This window comes from Lates calcarifer, linkage group LG7_2 (genome assembly GCF_001640805.2).
Source record: "Lates calcarifer isolate ASB-BC8 linkage group LG7_2, TLL_Latcal_v3, whole genome shotgun sequence".
NCBI classification, from domain to species: Eukaryota; Metazoa; Chordata; class Actinopteri; family Centropomidae; genus Lates; species Lates calcarifer.
This window is the reverse complement of record NC_066854.1, coordinates 1,557,289-1,576,510: the sequence shown is the minus strand read 5'-3', so window position 1 is coordinate 1,576,510 and position 19,222 is coordinate 1,557,289. Positions and strand designations below refer to the sequence as shown.

The window sequence follows — 19,222 nt, the reverse complement described above, 5'->3', positions numbered from 1 at the left end:
AAGTGTTTTTATTGTGAAGCAGATGTTGCGTGTTTGAGAGGAAGCTTTCTGAGGCTTTTTTTGTGGCGAAGCAGATGGGAAATCTGACAAAATGAACCGCAGGATCCAAAAATCTCTTTCCAGGCACGCAGATGTTCCCGAGGGATTTAAGCACCGACTGTGCGAACAAGAGAGGACGTGTTTCAGTAGTCCGACTCGTCTGAAAGCTCCCCCTGCTGCGTCCAGTGCTTCCCCTTCTTCTTCTTCTTCCTCTTCCTCTCGCCCATCAGCATGGCGGCCAGCACGGTGATCACCACGGTGATGGTGATGATGAGCACGGTGACGGTCTCTGCGATGCACAGCTCCGTGTCCACGTCCTTCAGCCGGTAGTCCCGGAGGACGGGCGGCGCCGTGCAGGTCAGGTTGTAGTAGTCGTCCAGGAAGAGCTTCTGGATGCTGCGCAGCTTCCGGAAAAGTCTCTGCAGGTCGCAGTCGCAGTTCCAGGGGTTCCCCTCCAGCAGGATGTGGGTGCTGTAGGTATGGATGCTCTGGAACGTCTTGAAGGACATGGTGGAGAGCTGGTTGGCGGCGAGGTCCAGCAGGGTCATGCTGGTGAGCGGCTTGAAGACGGACATCTCCATCTCGCTGATCTGGTTCCCGGCCAGGTTGAGGACCTCCACGGAGCGCAGCATGGAGAAGATGCCGCTCCGCAGGGACGTCAGCCGGTTGTCCTCCAGGTGGAGCTGCCGCAGGCTGCTCATGGAGGCGAACGACCTCACCTGGATGGTGGCGATGGTGTTGCTGGTCAGGTTTAACCTCTGCAGGCCGTCCAGGTGCAGGAAGCTGGTGCTGTCCAGGCTCGTCAGGCGGTTGTGGGCGAGCTGCAGCTCCCGCAGCAGAGACAGGCCGGCGGAGAAACCCTCGGTCAGGGTGGTGATCTGGTTCCAACTCAGGTCCAGCTTCTGCAGGAACTCCAGCTGAGAGAAGGCGCCGTCCTCCACCACGCTGATGTTGTTGTTCTGCAGCAGGAGGACTCGGAGTTTGCGGTTCTTGCTGAAGGAGCGCTCAGGGATGATGGAGATGTGGTTGTCGGAGAGGTCGAGGAGCTCAGTGCTGGGGGAGACCCGGCTGGGCAGCTGAGTGAACTGAGCCCGGGAGCAGATGGTGAACTTCAGGTCTCCTCGACAGTCGCAGCCCAGCTCACATGAGCGAAACCTGGAGGACACCTCTGTCACCACCGCCGCCAGCAGGAGGAGGAGGAAGAACGTGAACTTCCTCATGACTCCAACAGCTTTCTAAAAACAACCAGAGAGGATTTTGTTCTCAATCATGATGAATAAAGCCTCCAAACAATTAATTAAAAAGACATCCAGCTTCCACATCACAACACTCATCAGCCACGTAGAAATATTTGGCTTAAACTAATGTGAGAGTAGGTTTTTAATCCAGGATATAGCTTTATTTAGCTCCACTATTCTTATTTACCGTTCTAACGAGCTGCTTTATGTTTATATATTCAAGAAAAAAGAGGCAATTAGAGAAACTTACTGTGCATTATTTATAAATTGTCTTCTCATATGAGTATTTCTCTACTGTAGCACCTTTTTAACCTTTTAAAGTGTTAAATCAAAGAGCGACTGGTTCACTTGAATAGGAATAGGTCTGAGAAGAAAAATGTGTTTTTACTTGTTTCTAATCTTGTATAATTCTGGTTTATTACAACTCAATCTAATAAATGCAGCCCTCATTAAGAATAAAAACTGTAGAATCACGTCAGGCTTAGGTGGACGACATCCAAACAAGGTGTAGATGCTAAAGGGTTAAATGGTTTTCTACAGCAGCAAAAAGCTTCTAATAATCATTAAATTGTTTTTAATTTAACCAAATCTACATCAGAGTATTTTACTGTGTTTAAGTGAAGGGAGAAAGAAAGAAAGAGCTGAATCTGCTGCTTCCTGACATGATTTAAAGAGTCAGACAGCAGATAAAAAGTAGACTAACTAGAAACAGTTTAAACGTGTTTAGTTTGAATGTTTCAGGTGTGGTCTTACCTGCAGCTGCTGCTCCTGTGTTTCCGTCTGTTTACCTGCTGACAGTCGTCAACATGCAGCCGGCAGCAGGTGGAAACTGGACATGACAGAGGCGAGGGAGGGAGGACAGGTCGTCACGCTGCCCGGAAAACCAGACGAGAGACACCACAAAGACAGAGTGATGGAAAGAGACACAGAGAGGAGAGGGGAGGAGGAGGGGAGGAGGGGAGGAGGGAGGAGGGAGAGCTCGTCAATTATTCACCATGCAGCGCTGTGGTTGTGTTGTGGGAGGGGGTTATGAGAGCCGAGGGGAGGTTTAAGAGATTGGAGCCAAACTGGGCCACAGAGCTGAGAATTAGAAGGTCTGGGCAGATTTGATTGATTGCAGGCAGAGGGTGTTTATCCCCACGTTGTTCCAGCTTTATTTATAGATGTATATATCTAATCACATGTTACACTGAGAAAAGTTTTTATATTCTCTCTGTGGCACACTGTTCTGATCAGGATGAGCGTCTCTGGCAAGAAAGTAAAATTATTATTTAAAAAAATACATCCTTAAAATGAAAAGAAAGCACAAAAAAGTGTTTATAATATAATAAAATACATTATAAAATGTAAAAAAATGTTAAACAACACATGTTTAAAGTGTAAAGAACTACACATTTAACATTTAAAATGTAAAAGAAGTACGTGTTTAAAATGAAAAAGAATTCCATCTTTAAAAAAAGCTAAAATACGTCTAAAAATGTTAAAAATACATAAAAACCCTGTAGAAATAGATCTTTAAAACCCAAACAACTGCATGTTTAAAATCTAAGCTCATTATTGTGTAATGTGTGCATGTTTTCTTAAGTGCACAACCATCTAAACACAGGTCATGCACTGTTTTCTGCCACTTATAACATAATACAAATATTAAATATTAACTACTTGACGTCCATTTAAATATTTTATCAGGAGCTGTTGTGATGAACAATAACTTTTCATTGCAGCTTTGTTCTCCAACAAACATGATTTAAAAACTAAACAAAAGCAAAATGAAAGTGGTTTGTCACAGTGCTCTGTTGCACAAATTTTCGAGGCTTTAGTTGACACCTGTGGCTTTAGAGACAAATGTCGGTTCCTTCATCTGACAGCATGAAAACTGAAATTAAAAGAAGGAGATGTTGTTAATCTCAGATGCTGAAGTCATAACTGGGTACTGACAGATATCAGCAGCGAGCTGCAGCCCAGATGTGCCATTATTTACTCTCATCTGTAGGATGAAGCGGGATGTGTTGGGTAGATGATGAGCGGACCTGTTGGTCACAGAGAGAAAGATTACACTAATACCGCCCAAATCCCCGGCCCAGATAAACCACTCTCTGCTACCGCCGCCACCATCGTCCGTCCACCTCCATTAATTGAGGAATCAGAGCTTCCTTTATTTGTTTACATTCTGTCTCTGTGTTTTCAGACCATGCAGACCCTTCACTTCCTCCCTCCAGACAGTGTCAGTGATGCTACAGTCAGTTTCCTCTCACAGATATTGGGTGTCTGCAGGAGATCCTGTTTCACCGCAGCCTTTGACTTGACCTGGATAATTGTGCTGCACAATAACAGCAGCTGGAAACTACTTCAGTTACCTCCGCACTGTACACTTAACTTGATTATTACAGGAGTTTCTAATGTCAACAGGGGCCTGGTTTTAGGTCAAAATCGTACATCCTCACAGAGGAAGGTTTAAGGTCGTACTCACTATAAAATAAAAATAAAAGGATATGAATGTAAAAATAAACACAAGATGTTTTTTAACTGATATATTTATGAAAATACTACAACTACTACTATTACTACACCTTATACTATTACTGCTGCTAATACCAGCTACATTGCTACTGCTACTACCACTATTTCTTCTACTACTCTTATACTTTTACTCACACTTATACTATTAGTAACTATTCTCCTACTAGTACTCATACTTCACCATCAACTACCATTGCTACTTATATTACTACAACTATTAATACCACTACTACATTCCTAAAAGTATTACAGCTACCACTACCAGCACTACTACTTCAGTTCTACTGTGTCAGATCATCAGAACTGATCAGAACTTATTGATTAGTGATCAGAACTGTGTATTTCCAAACACGCTCAGTGTTCTCTATGGCAGCTGGTACAGTAGTACCTGTACACGCAGTATTAGCAGTACAGATGTGTCCAGCTGAGGGGCGGTGGGTGTGTCAGGCTATCAGAGAGCAGGGGGATTACAGTAAGACAGAAACCCTGACAGTGAAGCTCATGAAAGCTGCTCCAGCCTCAGTGAAGACGCTAATCGTTAATCCCTGTGGATGAGGATTACCTCCATGTTCTGCTGCTGCTCAGGGGAACATTAAAGTCTTCATCTGCATCACACCCACTGCTTCTCATCACAGGTTTTTATTTTTCTGACTCTCTGCGTTTATATTCTCTATTTTTCTAGTTTAGATGTATTTGACAAAGATTCACAGTCCCTGAGATCATCACTAAACTACTTTACATTAATTAATTCTGCACTTACACATGAAGTCAAAATGTATTTTTGCCAGAAAAACACTGAATATTTACATGTCACAGCATCACATATTTTAAATGTAAAACACATTTTGTCTGTTGTTAAAGAACCAAATCTTCACACTGAGATGATGGACTGAGCAAATGTTTGATATGTAATCAATCAATCAATAATCAATGAGTTCAGGACAGCATAGTATTGATCAGAGAAGTTTTCTGTTCAATCACAGGTCGATATACGGCGCATGTGTGAGTGTCTCACCTTTCTGAACGCTGTGAACAGGTGAGCAGGTTTCAATCATGTGGAGAATTCAAACTGTAGTTTCTCATGTTGACCAGCAGGGGGCACAACAGGCCTGCCTGAAAAGTAAAGGAGAGTAAGACACTGGCTGTTGATAACAGAAACTGTAGTAGTGGTGATTGTTTTAACACAGACACAGAAGTGATTTTAAACTCTGATTCTGACATTTACTTTTCTCACAGTCAGCACAGTAACTGCAGTTAATTAATAAAAATAAAAGGGATTTACCAGAACTGGTTCTGAACAACATTTAGACCAAAGTGAAGGGTAAAAACAAGCAGCTAAACTAAAAATGTAAAAATAGTGGGTGGTGTTGTCCTGGTTCCTGCTGCTAATGAGTTATAAAACAAACACTCACACTCCCAGCAGCTGTCAATCATCCTGCTCTCTGTCGCTCACACCTCAGACCAATAAAGTCAATTCAAATTTATTCACAGACAAAGTGAGCTGAGCTGTACAGTCAGTAAACCCTGGACCCGGAGGTGTGTGTAAACTCATACAGTGTGTGTGAATGTGTGTGTGACAGACGGAGTTGTTAATGAATGCGACAGGGCGGTGGCTCGTTCTCGCTCCTCCTCAGATCCAACATGGCATCTCTGAGCCGGCGACAGGAAGAGACTCAGAGAGGTCACAGAGGTCAGAGAAGCAGAGAGCGAGGGCGGCTGGAACAGATTGTCCCTGCCGCTGTCAAGTCTTCAATCAGGTCCTCAGATCAGACGCTGACTGGACGTCCGGGGCGTTAACACAGTTTTACACCTGATGTTTAATTAATACTGACTGAGTAAAGGTGCTGACGACAAAATACATTTGCCACATAATTACCTTGGAAATGCATAAAATACTTTAATCAAATTGTCTTAAAATGTATTTAAAATATATAGAACTCAACTTTGGATTTGTATTTTACACTTTTATAAACAAATTTTGAGAAGAATTCCTAAATATAAAAAATATCCTCATGAATAAATTGTCTTTCACTGAATGCGTCTTAAAAGTGCTACAATATTTCTTAAATTCATCAAAAAAAAAAAAAGTTGAATTTTTAAAAAATTGGTCTCAAAATACATTTGAGCTTTAATTTGACCTAAATTTCATATTAAATATCAAAACTTTGACAAATTTATCTTTTTAATTGTTGCACTTTTAGATATTTGTCATTAATGTATTCATAAATATGTTGTATTTTTTATATGGGGCGACACCCAGATATTAAGTCGTCAACAAATCAACACGTGTATTACAGTTTTCATTTTCTTACTTTAATTTTAACTTTTGTTTTTAGTGAACTGTCGAAGCTGTAAGGTCTAACTTTTTTTTCCCATCATGCTCTGCAGCTCCTCTCTCTGCAGCGGTCTGATGGTTTTGGCTGCAGCACAGAGGAGATTTATCTGAACCTGTTGCCACAGTGTGAGCTGCAGTAAAGTAAACAGGGGCGGGCCTCGCAGCTGTTTGTGCAAACATGAATGAAAGCATCCAGGTTAAGTGGATTATCGCAGCACAATAGACGCCTTTCAGAGCGCGTTGGCAGGAATTTCCTCCCTGCTCTCATCTTCAACGCCGAAGTTTCTCGTGTTTTTAAAAATGTTGAGGACGTTGTTTCCGCTTCATGACAGACTGCAGACTCAGACACTGATCCTACAATAATATTCTCACGCTACACCAACGCTGATACTGGCAAAGGTTCGTGTCTTTAAAATCAAACTAAGTGCTCTGATGAAAAAGGAACTTTAGGAACTCTTGTATAAACATATCCTCATCAGCACTGGGAAATTTGGTCTGGTAAATAACAAATTACTCAATACTGCTCGTAACCTGCTAATATACAAACTGCAGGAGGAGAGAATACAGAAAACTAACTTTAAATCTGATTAAAATTACTTGTAAAGTGACAACATATTTTAAAAATAGCAAAATTACTATGAAGTTTGGCAGTGAGGTGCTCGTTTAGTTCAATTAAATAAAAGACAAACATATTTTGACTTTCTTTCTTTCTATTTTTGCCTCTTTGCCGATAATGCATGATGTTTTTTGTAATTATTCCAAATTAAACTTCATTTTCTATTCTTTTTCAACACTGAATCTAATAACACACATATTTAACTATTCAAAATGTGTATTTGTCACTTTAATGCAACTTAGCATTTTTCTCTGTTTCCCCCTTAATAAAATAGTTATTTAAAGAAATGGTTGGTTACGTGTTAAATAAACTGATATTTGTGACTAAAAAATAAAAAATTTTTGGCAGTGACCCAGATACACTGTGATCTAAATCTAATTCTATTGTAAAACATATCAATGAAAATATTGATAATTTAACCAAATTATAAATCATTTTCCAAACTCACGTCTCAACGTCCAAACTGTGATACAGACTCCTCACTGAGTGTGAACCCATTTCTCTGAATAACCATCATCACCGCTGTCGTTACCATCATCATCACCATCGTCATCATCACTGAGTGTCAGTGCTGTCAGCCTGAGTGTCATCATCATCATCATCATCATCATCATCATCTCAGCTTCAGTCATTCAATTCTGCTGATTTTTGTGGACAATCATTTACATTAGTACGACTCAGAGGAAGAGGGTAGTACTACAACAACAACTACTACTACTACTACTACTGATACTACTGGTGAAATTATGTGGAAGCACTGCAACTACTACTACATTTACTGCAAAAACAACAACTGCCACCGCTACTAGGCCTGTAAATAGTTATACTACTAATACTACTAAAAAATACTGTAGTACTAGTATTAGAACTACTGAATACTGCAAAACTGCAACTATTATATGTTCCTGCTACTAATTCTAGTACAATTACTTCTGTGAGTACATTACAGGAACTACTACCGATACTCTACTACTACCACAACTACTACTGGTACTACAAATGCAAAGGCTGTGATTACAACAGCTGTGATGATGGTACTAACACTACTACTGGTACTACTACTGCTCTGTGACCTTTGACCTCTGCATGTGTTTGTGATGAAGTTTCCAGACAAAGCCACGGTCGATAAAGAAAACACCTCCAGGGAAACAAGAAGAAGATGTGTGTGTGTTGTTTGAGTGTGTATTCATACTAAGTCTCTGTCTCTAACACACACACACACATACACAGAGTCTCCAGTGGTCTCTGGTTGTCAGTGTGGATCCATCAGACCATCAGGGGGGAGGCCGTGACCTCCAAGCCAACACTCCTCTACTCCTCCTCCATCTCCTCCTCCTCCTTTCTTTTTTATCCTCAAATATACACAAATACTTACAGTACTACGACAGGAGGAGGAGTGGTGGTAACACCTGTGCTAGAAATACTAGTACTACAGCTACAACTGCCACTGTACTGCCACTACTGCAGCATTGAAGCTCTGCTGCCACTGCTGTACAACAACTACTGCTAAATACTTCAACTACTTCTGCACTATTACTACTTTTAGGCCCAAATACTACCACAAATACATCTACTACTACAAGAGATACCACAACTAACACAATTACTGCTACTGATACCTCTGTTATTAAATCTACAGCTAATACTACAGTACTACTACTGTCACTACTACTGCAAATACAGTATAGTACTACCACACCTACTGTTTCCTCTCATTTTTTCCTCCCTCCCTCTCCTTTCCTCCTTAATTACCCTCTGTCATCCCTTCCTCACTTCTCTCCTCCTCCTCCTCCTCCTCTCCTTGAACCCTCCTCTGGTTGTTTTTTCAGTTTGTAGGTCAAGGTTGTGTTTCTGCTCTCTAGTCTGGACACTGACTCACACACACACACACACACACACACACACACACACACACACACACACACACACACACACACAGTGTATTTTTGGCAGCTCAGTGTGTGATCGCCCCTTGAGATGTCAAAGCTTTTAGGTCAGGCAGAGCTGTGAGCTTCGGCAGCTTCCTGGAAAACTGAAAAAAAACAAACCCAAAACCACAGCAGCAGAGCGCAACAAAAATACTCTGAATTATTCAGCGTCAACGTGTTGAAGTCGACGCGACAAACGGCTGACTGTCACTTCAAAAACATTCGGTTAAACAAACACAAACTGCATTAAAGGATCGTGTTCCATCTGTGTGTTCACCTGCTGGTCCTGCTGTCACTAAAGCTTCAGAGATTCTGTTTTAAATTGATTAAAGATGAAAAATCTAACTGTGTGTAGGTAAACTAAACCAGCAGATAAACTTGTTTTGAACAGGTAATTTTCATCAGAGGAGGGGGAGGCAGTTGTGTCTTTCAGCCTCTGGCATCAATATTTGACGACCTCTCCACCCACCTCATCTGCTGGGGTTGGCAAAACAAGCGCGCTGATCCAACCTGTTTTGGCATATTGACATGAGAGGTCAGGGTAATGCCACAACAACACACAACCCTCTGAGGACTCTGTGTGTGTATGTGTGTGTGTGTGTGTGTGTGTGTGTGGAGGGCGGGGGTTAAAGGTCAAACCGTGCGGGTGAAGGTGCTCAGTGAAGCGTCGCAGGGGGGAAAAAACACAGAGAAACGTTTTCCTGTCAAACTGAATCACGACAGAGAGTAAACAAGAGTCGCCTCAGTCTGTTTGTTTACATGGTGACATAAACATGTAAACAAACTGTTTAGTAGAAATTTTTTTGTTCAGGTTACTTGGCTTTAACGCACAGTATTTAATTTTCCACTGGAAGTCTTCCAATTAAAACAATAACAAAAGTCAGAGTTTGGCGAAGTAGCAAGGGATCATGGGAGTTGTTGTCTTCACCAATCGTTAGCTGCTGCTGGTTTTTACCAGGAGCTGAATTCTCCTCAGAGGTCTAACTTGGTGTTTGTGTTTGGTGGGTGTTTCCGTGAGCTGTCAGTCAAACCTCTGGTCCACACACACAAACTCTGTTTCCGCGGTTTGACCTGAGCGTCACGCTGAGGTCGAAGCCTGCGGGCTGAACACCGACACTCAGTAAAGGTCAGGACATTCAAACTGCAGCGTCCTGCAGACACACACACACCTACACACCTACACACCTACACACACACACACACACCACGTTCTCTGGAGACTTCATGACCTTTTAGCTGCACATCGGCTTCAACCACCTGCAACTACTGAACCTGGATTTTAGGAAACTAGACTAAAATCTGGGACGATGCCGTTGAGCTATTAAAGCGAGTTTGATCCAGTTTGACTGATTATCTTTTGAAAGTCTGATAGGTAAAGGTCCTCCTAGTGGAAATGTTGGGTTATATACTGCAGCTAAAACTAATATTCAACAAAAAATACAAATACCTGGAGCAGTGAGAGTCTTTCTTTACAGATCTACACACATAAAAGTTTCTGCTTTAAGTGTATTTTAAGTACCAATTTAAGTATATGGCAGCCAATAAAACACTGATCTCGTTACTTCTCTGCTGCATATTCCTGCTTTTCTACATAAACTAAACAACTCCTCTCAGAGTGACCTGTAGGTAGAAATCGTCTGAAACCTTCCTGCTTGATTTGTCCACAGATCAGTCTTACGTTCCAAATATGTGGTCTTAAAATGGATGAACTTTTATAGATTTTAGGGACTGGGTTAGTAAGTGTGATAAGCTGCTGAGTCCTCACATCTAAGTATTTTTCCAGAAGTATAACAGTATAAACAGGCCATGTATGATAATATAATACAGTTATATATGATATGTTGTCACAGGAGAATTTAAAAACCATAGCTCAGTTTCAAGGAGCAAAAAAAAAAAAAAAAACTCCTTAAAGTGTGAATATGATCTGAATTTGTGTGTGTGTGTGTGAGCAGCCTGCAGGGAGTCACAGCTCGGATCTGGGTTACAGTGATGGGAGGAGGTGGAGGTGAAGGTTGTGTTTGTGGGGGGGTGTTTCCTCCCTAAAAGCCTCCCCCTGCCTGTTAACACCGGCCATTAGCTCTCCATTTAAACCTTTATAGCTCTGCTCGGCCCGACTGGACATTTCTGTGTTGCACGGCAGCAGAGACGATACAATGGAGAAGAATTAGAGGAGGTTGCGGTCGCACCGAGGTCACAGCGAATGACCGAAGGTGAGCAGAAACCCACACCTCAAATTTAAATCTAAATCTCGACTTCCTGTCCTGTTTCCTTGTTCCGGCTTTATTTATTCACGTTTTATTGTCTGTAAAACACTTTGTATCTGTTATTGTAAAGTGCTACCACAAATAAAGTTTGTGTTCATTATTTATCGCTGCCTCTCACTGAGCTTCTTCCTGACTGAGGAGGAGGAGTGAGTGTGTTTTACCTTGATGCAGAGGAAGTGCAGCAGGAGTATCTGTCTGCTGGGGTGGAGGTAATGCACATTGACAGCCCGACGGGTGGAGACGGGGCGGAGAGAAACAGAGAGAGGAGAGAGATCAGTGCTTCCTGCTGCAGCTCTCTGCATACGGATGAATAAAAAGACAAACAATTAATAGACTTGGATGGAAAAATCGATCAGTCAGTGATCAATCAGAGCTTCAGCGGCTCTGTTTTGATTTAAAAATGTCGTCAGGTTCGGGGATCTTTCTAAAAGCAAAGCTTTCCACTTAAAGAAATGATTTTATATGAATTTAGCTGTTTGCCATGTCCTGTTCATTCCTGGGTTGGTGAGAGGCATTGTGGGAAATGTAGGAAATCAATTAAACAGGCAGAATTTGAACAAGACATTAAAACACTATGTGTAAAAATGAAATTTTAACACAAAAAAGCTTGAATTTAATCTGATGAATGAAAAATCTAAGGTTTGAAAAAGACAGAGTTGAGTGTCGTCCTGAGACGGTTTGAAAACAGGTCAGCAGCTCTGCACTCGCTGCACAGAAACAGCACAGTGTCCATATTTTCCATCAGGGAAAAGGCCTGAGTGGTTATAGACGGTCATTAAATATTTCATATCTTTTCTATGCAGCAGAACCACACAGACCCCCGATGGAGGTGTTAAATATCAGACACAGGCTGCAGTAAATATACAGTGTGTTACTGTAATAAAACAGGATCCACAGTCAGTTTGAGTTTGATTGAAACATGTTGGGAAAGAAGTCAGACACTGAGGTGTGGTTGTTTGTTCTTAAACTGAACTGTGTTTATGTTTCTTGTGGATTTACCAGTTGTGACTGTCGTCTGTCAGGAGTAAAACAGATTTAAGACGATGTTACAGTCCTGCAGAAAAGGTCTGGGTGGATCTGGACTTCTTAAAACCTGATTTTTTGTGTCTTCCTAACACCTGAGCAGGTAAATTTCACACAGATCTGACCAAGATGGCAGCATTAAAAAGCCAAAGATACACAAAATGAGAGAATACGGACCAATAGATGTCAGTGCAGTCTAGGAAGTGTGTCACATCAGCTGTTAAAGGTTGAGAAAAGGACACCTGGGGATGGAAATGACTTAATGCTCCTTTAAAAACACTTCTAAATGTAACAGGAAGAGATGATGAAGCTGTTTCATCATGGAGGGCACGGTTTGGCTACAGCAGTGTTATTAACACAAAGAAAACACTGAGTCATCCTCCCTCTGGTCTCTGAGCATTTCTAATGTGAATTATCTCAGTGACCAACACAACAACAACAACAGCAACATCTCTGCTCTCGGCTGCTGTGTCGTCGGCGGCCTCAGTGAGGGCCTGAGCTCTCCCGGCGGAGCCTCGGGGCGGTGATGCGGTGGCGCGGCAGCCCGAGGAAGCTAAAGTGGGACACACAACATCTTGCTCGGATGATTGATCACGTCACAAGCGGGCAAAGTTAACCGGCTGAAGACTGCGGGAGAAGAAAAACTCTCATAAATGATTCGGGGGAGGGGGTCATTAAAGATGTAAAGTTGGCAGCAGACAGTGTTCTGCACTCAGGAGAGGAAGCTTTAGAGGCTGCTTGGTCTGTTTCTGTAAAAAATACCTTCACTTTCCGATTAGAAGATGATTAGAAACTCATCGCTGCCCTCTCTTCTCATGAGCACATGGGTTTATTTTTGTTGTTTCACCTTCAGAGTGAGGCTTTTATTTTTTAAAAATCATTTCTGATTGTAAATCTGAGTCCGAGCTGAAGGAGCACAAAGAAAGAAAACAAAATGGATCCTCTTTGACCTCTCTTTCTCTCACAGGGATGAGGGAGGTTTGATTTTTAACACTGTCAGTCCCTCTTGATGGGAGGTGACAATCTCCTCATCCCTGTTTTCTGAAGTGACTAAAACCTGGGAATCAAAATGAGGTTTAAGGGGGAATATGTTAGAATTGTATCCAGTTTTTTCTTTGTCTTTAATTGACTGCTGTTGGTCAGTAACAGCAGTTTTAGCCTTTGGTATCAGTGTGTGTTTGTTTGCTTTCGGTCAGGCGTGAGTTCACACATCTGCTGGTGCAAAAAGCGTAAGAACGGCTGGGTGGAAATGGACAGTGGTGCTGTGTGTGTTGGGGGAGGGTTCAGTGACAGCAGCTAAAAGCATCCTCAGGTCGCTGCTGGCGTGCCTCACTTCAGTGTTGAAACTCTCTGAGGTCCCATAATGCATCTCAGGCTGGATTTCATCTTACTGGTTACATATCTGTCAGTTTACTTGTTTCTATGACTGAACAGCGACTGACTGAAATCTCTGAATAACAAATATTACCCCCTGTTAATGGTTTTTAAAAGGTATAACACGGTGTGTACTGTGTGTTAACTGATAATTATCAAGAAATTGATAAAATACACAGACGTGAGTTAATTCAGAAACAGCACCTCTGTTCATTTCTCATCTGTAAAATCTAAAATATGTTGGAATGAAATTTAAGGAATAAAAATGAGAGTAAATGAGAATAGAAATCAAAATTTTCAAAACCTAAAACCCAGTGTAAGGCTGAAGATGAGGAAGGAGGAGGAGGAGGAGAAAAAGAAAGAGAAGAAGGAGAAAAGAAGAGGGAGGAGAACAAGGAGGAGGAGAAGAAGAAGAGAAAGAAGGAGGAGGAGAAGCAGGAGCAGGAGCAGAAGGAGAGAAGAGGGAGGAGGTGGAGAAGGATGAGGAGAAGATGATGATAAAGAAGAAGAAGGAGGAGGAGCAGAACAAGGAAAAAAAGAATTAGGAGCAGAAGGAGAAGAAGCTGTTTTCAGTAGTTTTCACACCTGATGTGAAGTGTACCTGGGTACACATGAACCAACCAGGTGCATAGCGCCACCGACTGTATCGGAGTGTGCAGTCTGTGCTAAGCAGCAGACAACAAGAGAAAACAACAGGTGAAATGCAACAAACTTCAACATGATTTTAATCTAAGTTCTGGTTCATTTCTTACCTAACTTTCCTCAAGAAGCAGGTTTGTCTGGCTGGCTACTCTGTACTCTGCCTGAAGGGATGACTGGGGGATGGGATGGAGGGGAGGGGGGAGACAGGTGAGCAGGTCAGGTGATGGATGGAGTAGGGGGGAGAGAGCTACACTGACATCAGGTGGACAGGTGAGGAACGACGGGGCTCACCTGGAAAGACAGAAGACGTTAATAACCGAGCGTAAAGAGGAGGCGATTCAGGGTGATTGCACAAAATCCTTTATTTCCAGGATCTGAGAGCACATTTCCACACACAGCTCAAAGACAAACTGCATTTTTTTAAAAATCCTGTTCACATACAACTACAACTTTCAGTGATAAAAGTAGCAAAATAAAGTCTGTGTGCCTTTAAAAACATGAACAGCTGCTGGAGAGTTTGGTTTTGTTGCGTTCAACCTGACAAAATGGCTGATAACATAAATATAAAGCAATTAATTCACTTTAAAACTTAATTTGTGGACAAAGTGGATGTTAAAGATAAACTTCAGGAAAAGATTTGATCATTTTTTAAAGTAAAATGTGGCTCAAGTGTTTTGAAATATACTGTTTCTCTTCATATACTGAGCAGGAGTAAGTCTGAGCTTACCGTTATGGCACAGATTTCAGTTTTCAGCTAAAGTGACAAACATGACATAAAGATAAAACACACGACTCTTGGGAACAATATTCAAACGACACAGAGTCATAAAATGCTTTTTTCTACAAGACTACTTTCAGTGCTGGAGAGTTTTTTTAAGAGCAGTGATTTTAAAGTAGTGCTTGCAACAACGTCGATAGAAAACACAGTTATATACACACAACCATTCTTTTTTTTTTAAGCGCCTTGGAAAATGATTGTCTCTTTATAAATTTTTTATTTCATACAGCATTTGATCTCACAACTGGTTTTAAATAATCTGTTTTATAAGAAAAGTCAGTTTACAAAAAAATTGCAAAAACAAAAAACAGGATTAACAGACACGAGGCAAATCTGTAAATGCATTTCATCGTCTACTAATGTCGACAAATCACTTTTAAGCACCTTTTTGTCGTGAAATAAAAGCTTTGTTTTTTTAAACGCCTTTACAGTTTTACCCAAGACATTCAACAAAGGAGCAACTGCAGACACACGTGTGTTCACATGTTTCTCGTTTTGGTTTTTGAGTGCTAAATGCTGTCCAGTCCGTCGCCTTATGCTCCAGCTCCGGTGACCGAAGCTCTTTCTTTCTTTTGCTTTTAAAGTCTTTTAAATGTGAGTGACACAGCATTCATGTCACATCAGAGGTGAGCTGATTTATGCAGTAAAATATGAGGTTAAAATAAAACAATAAAACTGCTTCTATCTGAAACTACTTTTTCATTTTTTACAAAAATGGAATAATATTCCTTCAGGAAGGGCGCCATGCCAGCTAACAACAAAGGGGCGGGCTTAGCGACAAGTCAACTGGGTGTTTGAGACAACTACAGTATAATTGCAACTCCTCTAGTTAAAGTCCGGCTGAGGACTTCATTCCACACATGTTAATGACTATTTCCTCTATAATAATTTTCATTAAGAAGCTGCAGCTGATATTTACAGTTACTCTGACATGACATGAATGCAGCTTAAGTTTCCATGTCCCACTGATGGCTGTGGGCGTCCAGGTGATGATTGTTTTCGCTGTAGGTTTTGTTATATTGTTTTAACCTTCACAAGCTAAAGAGGAAGAGCCAGGTGAGAAGTTTTGTTTGACTAACAAACAAAAAAATAAACAGAGACACAAAAACTACCTGCGGCACAGCTGTATTAAAGTCTCAGCAGCGTGTACTGTCGGTCACAGTGTCTGTTCTGATACTATTATTAATAAAAGCAGTGGTAAATTGTGTCTGATACGTTCCCATTAACATTAAGAGTAAAAGGAAGTGAATACTGCAGAGAGAGACTCATAATGGACGTGTGTGTTCGCTCTGTTAAGTCTAACACGGTTTTGATTTGAGTCTTCAACTCAACTAATACTGCTGATGTTTAAATTATAAACAATCATTAACAATAATAACTTTAATGCTACTAGCTGGAGTTTTTCACATGTGCACATATTGATCAGATATGTACAAAGCTCCTCTGGAGACATATGAAGGGAAAAAAGCGTATTACGACAAGATCGAATTACGTCGTGGCATGGAGTAATTATTAGCAAGAGAAACTTAATTCAATCTCATTCCCATGCGTCGAATCATGGGACACAATAATTTTTTTCCTTCAAATGTCCACACAGGGCCACCGTAGATATGAAAATAACAGGTTTTATTTGAAATTAATCTCCTGTTCCTTCCTGTTCATGGAATAATAACACTAATCATATTAATTTTGTGATTACAGGAAAACAAAACTTGAGAAACACTAACATGCGCTTCCTCTTCCGCCCTCAGTTGTAATCTATTATTTACAATTAGGTCCTTAATGGATTACTGTGTGCATGTAAGTGCACTCAGTGTTTCCCCACACGACATGACTGCAGGATAAAGCAAGTGGGAGTCTGACTGGCCTCAGCCGCCCAGACAAGGCATTAACGGGAGATTTTCACACTGTCTCCGGTCAGGAAACAAAAATGCTATTTTGTTTGATTTCAGTGCCACTTGACGGACAAATCAGATCCTCTCTGATTATGCCTGTAACATACATGTAAGTGCACAGCATCGTTGTAAACCTTAAATAGGCTATAATGCAGCATTAGGATAAAATGTTGTGAAGCCATAGAAGCAGCGGCAATAAATAAAAACCTTTCAACTGCTGCTCCGTTCTGATTTTACACTTTAAATCTCATCTTAAAAAAATGATAAATTGAAATGCTTGTTGACATGTAAAGCACCAGGACGAACGACATCTACTAACCCTAAGAATCCATCTACCTCTAAGTGACAGACGAACACTGATGTTTAAATACTCTGTTGGTGTGTTCAGTCCAAATCTCGTGGCTGTTTGAAATGAGAAAGTTTTCCTGCCTGAGGAAACACAGATTACCAGCAGACATGTTGAAAGCAGCATATTCTCACTCTCCTGTAACATATTTGTGAGGCTCCGCGGCTCCAAATATTCACGTTTCAGCCTCGTTAACTAAATTATATCTTTTAGTATCGCTGCTGACCATTTTCCAAAGCATCAATAATCAAGTTGCAGACTAACAGGACAACAGTTTACGTATAAAATGCTAAACCTTTTGTGTTTTGGGGGCCTGAAAACACAAACTTCCAGAGTGCAATCTTTTGAAAACGCCACCCTTACTGTTGACGTGTGATCTGGCAATATGCAGTTCCTGTGCAAACTGTTTTGGCACTGCCCCACCTCACCCATGGCTGTTATGTTTTCAGGCTAAAGGTCTTTTCACATACAGCGCGGAGGCAGAAGACCAACTACAAGGATCCTTTAACCCAGAATAAAAACAACAGTTCAAAAATATATTTAACGTGCAAATTAATCGTACGAAAAGCTGCAGACTCATCACATTAAATTGCCACCTCAGGAAATGGTCAGCAGTAATGTGAAGTATGTAAATATCAAAGTGAGTCCCACTTTATTTTAATAGTCCAGTGTTGAAACTCAGCTTTCTATCATATTAAACGGCACTAAAATCTCTGTATATACTTTTTGTCTGTGCTGGGATTAATCTTGAGTCAAACATTTTGTCGTCAACTTGAGCATCAACTTGGGACTATCCAGATAAAGTGTAACCACTTCTCTTCCTCTTCTTAGTTCCTCTCCAGGACTTTAACAGTGTATATACAGATCAGAAGGTGATGAGTTTTGGCTTGACAGAGTCAGAAAACTGGACGTCTGACTGGCGGCAAGGAACACAACAAACTAAACTTTCAGTGAGCGCACGACTAGTAATATTATAACAGTGTGACATTAAAAACGTCATTTCTTCCTCTCGTTTTGTCTTTTCTCATCGTACCTACTGTATCTCTGAGTATAACATAAAGTCCTTTCTCTTTTTTTTTCCTTTCAACTAATTGATTCTTTTTCCTTCTCTACCTCTGTTTGAGCCTCGTCTTTGTCCTTTCAGAGGAAAAATCCAGATTTCTGGGGGTCCTGTAGAGCGGGGAGTCCTTCGGGGCGTGAGACAGGGATGTCGTCCGTCGCCACTCCGTTTCCGTTGGGCATCAGACACGTCCTGATGTACGCTGCATTGGTGGCACTGAGGAGGCAGCCGTTCTCCACCTGAAAAACAATCAATTATTTTATCTTAATAAACAGTTTTATTCACCTGTGGAGGATTTCACCCTGAGGAGCTACATTTGGTCCTATATGCAGTTATGGAGCCACTGCTGACCTTAATCACATGAAGCAGGACAGGTCAGGGAATAAGCACCAAGCAGCAGAGGTTTAGACGACAGAGGGAGGAAGAGGAGGAAAGATGGAGGAGAAGAAGGAAATGGAGAGAGACAGTGATTGTAATCCCTAAAGTCTAAACAGATTAGGTCGTTTGTCAGATAGTTAGCACTGCAGGAGTTCAGACACACATCTAAACATATTAAACTGGATTAAATCACAAATAAAATGAATTATTACAATTTTTTTTTCAAAAGTTAAACATCAAATATTAGCTGAATTTATGTGAATATAAAACTTAAACTTCCAGTTTAGCAGCAGTGTCAGTTTTCACACATGCTCAAACATCTGCATTTAAGATTAGCATTAGCTTACTGGATAGCATTAGTCACACAAAGTGTCTGAGTAAGTAGCCATGTTTATAGTGTCAATGTCATCTCTCTTCCTCAACTTGACCTGTGTCCTCCAGCTTTAATTATTCCTACTCGTTTCTGCCTCAGTGTATTGTCATAGTGAAGCTTGTGTTTAAAACCACATTTTTCTGTGCCAGTTCTGGCAATAACAGTCGTTTTTAACAGATGGAATAATCACTTTAAATCTTCTTACCTTTCATATTTCTTATTTTTATTGTATAAGTTTGTGCTGTAGCTTAAAAAAAGTAAGAAAATTATCTTGATTCAGCTTCTCATAAAAATTTACTAGCTATAAAGATGACCAGTGAATATTTATGAGCCCTGGACTGATGGTTGTGTAAACCAAGACACTGAAGACATTTATCTTAGGTAAACTGTTTTGGGAATTTTCCACAATTTTC

The 19,222-nt window shown here is 41.0% G+C and overlaps 2 protein-coding genes across 3 annotated transcripts in view; both read right to left on the bottom strand.

Moving 5' to 3' along the window:
* Positions 1 to 54: 54 nt before the first annotated feature.
* Positions 55 to 14,178, bottom strand: LOC108873125 (leucine-rich repeat-containing protein 4C). The gene is made up of 5 exons (XM_018661248.2): positions 14,090 to 14,178; positions 11,102 to 11,138; positions 4,813 to 4,910; positions 2,031 to 2,148; positions 55 to 1,274 (listed from the first exon to the last, which is right to left on the bottom strand). The coding sequence occupies exon 5, from the start codon at positions 1,257 to 1,259 to the stop codon at positions 183 to 185; it is 1,077 nt and encodes a 358-aa protein (XP_018516764.1). The 5' UTR covers positions 1,260 to 1,274; positions 2,031 to 2,148; positions 4,813 to 4,910; positions 11,102 to 11,138; positions 14,090 to 14,178; the 3' UTR covers positions 55 to 182.
* Positions 14,173 to 19,222, bottom strand: part of ahr1b (aryl hydrocarbon receptor 1b) — a 24,306-nt gene continuing 19,256 nt past the window's right edge. The window contains exons 11-12 of one of the 2 annotated variants that reach the window (XM_051066039.1): positions 18,112 to 18,297; positions 14,173 to 14,270 (exon numbers count right to left, since the gene is read on the bottom strand). In XM_051066039.1, the coding sequence (XP_050921996.1) occupies positions 18,139 to 18,297 (159 nt within the window). In that variant the 3' untranslated portion in view covers positions 14,173 to 14,270; positions 18,112 to 18,138. Of the gene's footprint in view, positions 14,271 to 14,316; positions 18,298 to 19,222 lie in introns of those variants that run through there. The other variant, XM_051066038.1, reaches the window with a different exon arrangement.